This window comes from Aplysia californica, unplaced genomic scaffold (assembly GCF_000002075.1).
Source record: "Aplysia californica isolate F4 #8 unplaced genomic scaffold, AplCal3.0 scaffold00031, whole genome shotgun sequence".
Classification (NCBI taxonomy): Eukaryota; Metazoa; Mollusca; class Gastropoda; order Aplysiida; family Aplysiidae; genus Aplysia; species Aplysia californica.
Window position 1 is genome coordinate 1406745 of NW_004797301.1, and position 5765 is coordinate 1412509.

Here is a 5765-nt window from a genome sequence, read left to right on the forward strand (position 1 = left end):
CTGTGTGTATTATTATACAGGCTATAATAATTATATCGTTAAATCTTTGTATAAATCTCTTAGTAGAAATTAATAAACAGTTTTCTTAACTCCATGGGTAGTCTATTGACAGAGTAGCCCCAGCAGTCTAGCCTACTTTTACGGGTTGTTACGCTGTAGAGACTCCCCACAACTTGATTCATGCGCACGATGCAGAGATGACCTGGAAGATGTTTCAACAGCTAAAGCAGGGACATCACTCCATTTCCTGTCTACTAATTTGAAGTCTTTCGTTTATAAAAATATATATATATATAATATATAGATAGATATGTCTCTTTCCAGTTCACCTTTTGTGGTCTGCTGCCTTATTTTCCATAGATTTTTCCTAAATTTAACGCAGCGTAATGGGAAACTCTCGAGTTATGTCCAAGCCATCGCTTTCTTCTCTTGCATGTTTACATGGTGTGTATCAGCATCTCCTGTTGGAATTTTTCTGTTACTTCTTTTTCGCAGTGGAATCTTTCCTGTAGATGTTGAGGATCCTGCGCAGGCATTTGTCAAGGAGTCTAGTCGCCTTTCCTATTCTTTCTTTAAAGCTTCATGATCATGAATTGCTACCATATAGAGTTATTGACAGGACCTTTGAGTTGTACGGTCTCAGCTTTAACTTTGAGCGTAGCTTCTTTAGAATATTTCCACATTTTTTTGAGCTTGTTGAAGGCTCCCAGCTGGGCGCCTTTTGAAATCCGAAGGCAGACTAGGCTTTAACTGAGGAAAATAGTCCTAGTGGTAAGACTGACTTACTCTCTGTGTGTATTATTATACAGGCTATAATAATTATATCGTTAAATCTTTGTATAAATCTCTTAGTAGAAATTAATAAACAGTTTTCTTAACTCCATGGGTAGTCTATTGACAGAGTAGCCCCAGCAGTCTAGCCTACTTTTACGGGTTGTTACGCTGTAGAGACTCCCCACAACTTGATTCATGCGCACGATGCAGAGATGACCTGGAAGATGTTTCAACAGCTAAAGCAGGGACATCACTCCATTTCCTGTCTACTAATTTGAAGTCTTTCGTTTATAAAAATATATATATATATAATATATAGATAGATATGTCTCTTTCCAGTTCACCTTTTGTGGTCTGCTGCCTTATTTTCCATAGATTTTTCCTAAATTTAACGCAGCGTAATGGGAAACTCTCGAGTTATGTCCAAGCCATCGCTTTCTTCTCTTGCATGTTTACATGGTGTGTATCAGCATCTCCTGTTGGAATTTTTCTGTTACTTCTTTTTCGCAGTGGAATCTTTCCTGTAGATGTTGAGGATCCTGCGCAGGCATTTGTCAAGGAGTCTAGTCGCCTTTCCTATTCTTTCTTTAAAGCTTCATGATCATGAATTGCTACCATATAGAGTTATTGACAGGACCTTTGAGTTGTACGGTCTCAGCTTTAACTTTGAGCGTAGCTTCTTTAGAATATTTCCACATTTTTTTGAGCTTGTTGAAGGCTCCCAGCTGGGCGCCTTTTGAAATCCGAAGGCAGACTAGGCTTTAACTGAGGAAAATAGTCCTAGTGGTAAGACTGACTTACTCTCTGTGTGTATTATTATACAGGCTATAATAATTATATCGTTAAATCTTCGTATAAATCTCTTAGTAGAAATTAATAAACAGACACACAAATTTTTTAATTTCTAATAAACAGACACACAAATTTTTTAATTTCTTTCCTTTTTGTAAACATTCTACTATTAACTGGCTGCCACAATTGTACTAAAACTTTACAACTTATAATCTATAGCCTTTAGTTTTAGGATCAAGACTGGAGTATTGTAAGTGGTGCCCATTGGAGGATCAGTCAGATTCGGTTTCTGGCAGCTTCAATGTACAGTACAAAATAGAGCCCTGCTTCAAACCAATTGTCCGACTTGCAACCTTGAAAACAAATGTGTTTGGTTTTAAAGGTCATCGGTTTGGTTCGGTTGTTCTACGACAGTAGCTTTTACCCTTCCATGGAGGAAAATCTGGCTAGCCCCGACAGCTAAACCAAACTGAACCGAACCTGCCAATGGGTACCACTTAATCATTGTCAAGATGAGTTGGAAAGGTTTCCATTTTTCTTGAGCAAATTCAGTGTTATTTGAAAGCCACCAGCTTCACTGTCTGTTTGTACTTTGAATGTAATAATTGTTGCATTAAAAGTTTTGTTTTGTTTGTTTATGACAAGTGGAAGGAATGCCTGGAATTGTAATTTTCTTCTGTAACTGACTTTACCTATTCCAGCTCTCTGTGGAAATAATTACAACTTTGTTTTTGTGTGAGTAGGTAATTGTATTATACACAACACTATAATATTTTTTTTTCTCCTTTTTCGCTTCAGCTGAAGTCTCAAGATGTCATTGATAACCCTCCAGCTGGGCCAATGTGGGAATCAAGTTGGTGGGCAGATTTTCTCCACCCTCGTAGATGATATTTTTGCCAAGTCCACGGGTCTGAGCAACAAAGAGAACCAAGCCTACATGCAAAGTTCTTTGGAAAAATTTTTCACTCAACGAGAAACAGCAGGACGGGATGGTTCGAGTTCTCTACCTATGGCTCGGGCCGTTCTTGTTGACATGGAATCAAAAGCCATCTCACACACTCTCCAACAGGCCAAGAAAAGCGGTCGATGGACTTACTGTGCTAAACGCTCCTACCACCAAAAGCGCGGATCAGGTAACAATTGGGCGCACGGTTTTTGCGTTCATGGACCCAAGTCGCATGAGGATGTCATGGATTTAGTACGGAAAGAGGCGGAGAAATGCAGTCGTCTGGGAGGGTTTGTGAGTCTCATGAGTCTGGCAGGCGGGACTGGATCTGGTGTCGGTGCTTACATTACGCAAAGCCTGAGGGATGAGTACCCGCACTCTTTTATTCTTAATCAGGTAAAATGTCCTGCCATTGACCGATAATGGTATAATGTATTAATATTACTCTCAACACTTCTCTAACTGTCACCTGATCAAGACCAACAAGCACCTGTACAAATGACGGCTTCCCACTCCCCCCACATTTTTTAATATTCATTTATAATGGTAAGCCTACTATCCAAGATGTCAACCTGCCTAAGACAACCATTATCTTTTACCAATGGATGACTGTCTGTCTTGGACAATTTTAACTGTATATGAGATAGTGCCTTACCTCTTTATCTCCGTGGGGGTGTAAACCCACTACGCCAGGCCCCCTTTGTGGTACTAGATCTAAAAGTGACAAAAACATCACTAAATGGGTCATTAAATCAATACAAGTCAACCTATTTTGATAGTCCTTCATCTAATGAATGAGCTCCCGATAAAAGAGACCTGTTTTCGGTAATAACAGAAAAGGAATTTGATATCAAAGCCGTTGTAAAGGAATGTGCCTGAGCTGCTGCCAGCGGGCTCATCAACAGAGTGGTTCTGACCGCGAGCCGCTGGGAGTGGCTTGCCAGAGATAAAGAGTTAATACACTTACTGTTTAGTAATGTAAATAGGGCGGCATTTTTCTGCTACAAGAGACCAGTAGGTAGTGTCTAAACCGATAATTTCCTAATGACGAAATGAGTGGTCTGGTTGTGGGAACCTCTTGCTTTAAGTTTAACCCTATCCGTACGTCGTGTTTTACTATTGTATCCATACGACGGGGGGATCTCTGTGCCACCACTTTATAAAGAGGAAATTTACTCGTTAATCCGATCCATACGCTGTGCATAGCAGTCTGTCAAAACGTTTTTTTGAGAAATTCTGACAGTTTCAAAGAGATCTTCGTACTAAAAGTATTCTAAAATGTGAAGAATACAACCCTGGGGGTTCAAAATGACCACAGGGCGTACGGATAGCATTAAGAAACTGACACACTGCAGTACTCAGTGGATGCAGTAGGTTAGTAAAAGGATGCCACTTGTGGGTTCCTTTCTCTTTTCTTACCCTTTGCTAATTCTGTCTGCCTGTCTTACTTTTCCCTGCCCTGCACTAAATTAACTTCTTGTCGATGAACTTAACAACAACCAAACTCAAATGCAGTGATTACTGTCTCTCTTTTGCGCAGGTTGTTTGGCCATACACGACGGGAGAAGTTATTGTACAGAACTACAATGCAGTTCTGACATTATCTCACCTCTACGATACGGCCGACGCACTCGTAGTGATGGAGAATGACACACTGCACAAGATTTGCAACCAGCTTCTGGCCATCAAGAACATTTCTTTTGAAGACATTAATCGTGTGATTGCCCACAAGCTGACCAGCGTGTTACAGCCCTGTGTCTCAGATAGTGCTGGAGGAGGACAAATGTGTGATCTTGGTAAAGAAAACCACCTTTTTAATTTTAGTGGGGGTTTTTTTCTCTTCTTTTATTCTTTCTTTTTTTCTCTCTTTCTCTCTTTTGATTATGGCAACTGTCACGGCGCACCAGCAGTGCAATTTTAGTTGCAGTCGGGCGTTCCCTGCTGAGCCCCTTATCATGTCGGGGTCACGGGGGGTCAGCTCCCTGTCGCTTCTCAGCTGTGGAGACTAAAAAAAGAACAGATATTGTAACTTGTCTGCTTATTTCGTAAGATGCGCAAGTTCTAAATTGTGAAATTTTTTTGCTATGTCTAGATGAAAAACAAATATATTAAAAAAACAGCTCGACAAAACGTGAACGACATAACATAGATACTGGCAAATGCGCATATCCTTGCAGATTATAGAAAGCTGTATTTCTGCACCGTAATCGACCTTGCACACAATTTGCTAAAAATTATTTTGTGACCTCACACATGTAGTTGCTTCAAATACAACTTAATGTCTAACACAATCATAAACATCCTCATATTTTCATGAAAGTTTATGCTAATTTACATTGTGGTCTTCTACACAGAAGTATGAATCAATTTAGTGCCAGAATATGTCCAGAATACATGTGCAGTATCTGTTACACTAAAAAAATTCCTAACTTTATTTAAAACTTTAAGCCTTAGGTTTTATAAGTTGACTGAAAAATGGGGACAGCTTGTACTGACTGGGGTTTTAGAATGATTTCTGGCTTTTCAATGACATTGAATCAGCACCAGACTTTTCCAGTTTTTCTTTCTGTTTTCTTTTGCAAAGACTGACCACATTTTTATTTCTTTACATTCATAAGTGTCCGCGCACTTTTCCGACACAAAAACTAAGAATGAGTGTATCAGCTGTCATTGTTTGTATTCCACACAAGAAGTTTATCTCTACCCATGTATTTCCACAGTTTTGGGTTTTTGAAAATTTGCATATCTTTCTTTGTTATTTGCGGGCTGCCACGGGCACAGCATAGTTCATATATAATGGTTATATTATCATTATCATCCATGTGTTTTTTTTAACACAGGTTCCATGTTGGAGCATCTAGTTCCCCACCCTCAACATAAGCTTCTTACCATTAAGAACATCCCTCAGATGTCGGATGTAGCCAGGGAGTTCAGCTTCCACCAGTGGTCCGGACTGATCAAAAACCTGAGACAGATGCTCATAGCCAATGCACCTATGGAGGAAGGTGAGTTACCTTGAGCTAACGGAGTGACTGGATGCCCTTCCTCCATGGGCTTGTTCCATATTTTGATGCTGTCATTCTCTAACCTTGTAACTGGTTTCTGGAATAATTTTTTTAAAAAGGCAACAACCTCCCCACCCCCACTCCCCGTTGTCTGATTTGTTGTTCGTTTGCCCTTACTGCATTGTTTTGATTTTTTTTACAGATACCTCACTCTATTCCAAATTTTGAGAAATATGAGGCCAGTAGGA

The 5765-nt window shown here is 39.8% G+C and overlaps 1 protein-coding gene across 4 annotated transcripts in view; it reads left to right on the forward strand.

The window, feature by feature from the left end:
* The window catches only part of LOC101855927 (tubulin delta chain), a 36665-nt gene that overhangs the window by 27133 nt on the left and 3767 nt on the right, over positions 1 to 5765 (forward strand). For 3 of the 4 annotated variants that reach the window (XM_035973802.1, XM_005091519.2, XM_005091520.3), the window contains exons 2-4: positions 2365 to 2908; positions 4053 to 4308; positions 5353 to 5517. In XM_035973802.1, coding sequence (XP_035829695.1) covers positions 2378 to 2908; positions 4053 to 4308; positions 5353 to 5517 — 952 coding nt within the window. In that variant the 5' untranslated portion in view covers positions 2365 to 2377. Of the gene's footprint in view, positions 1 to 2364; positions 2909 to 4052; positions 4309 to 5352; positions 5518 to 5765 lie in introns of those variants that run through there. The other variant, XM_035973803.1, reaches the window with a different exon arrangement.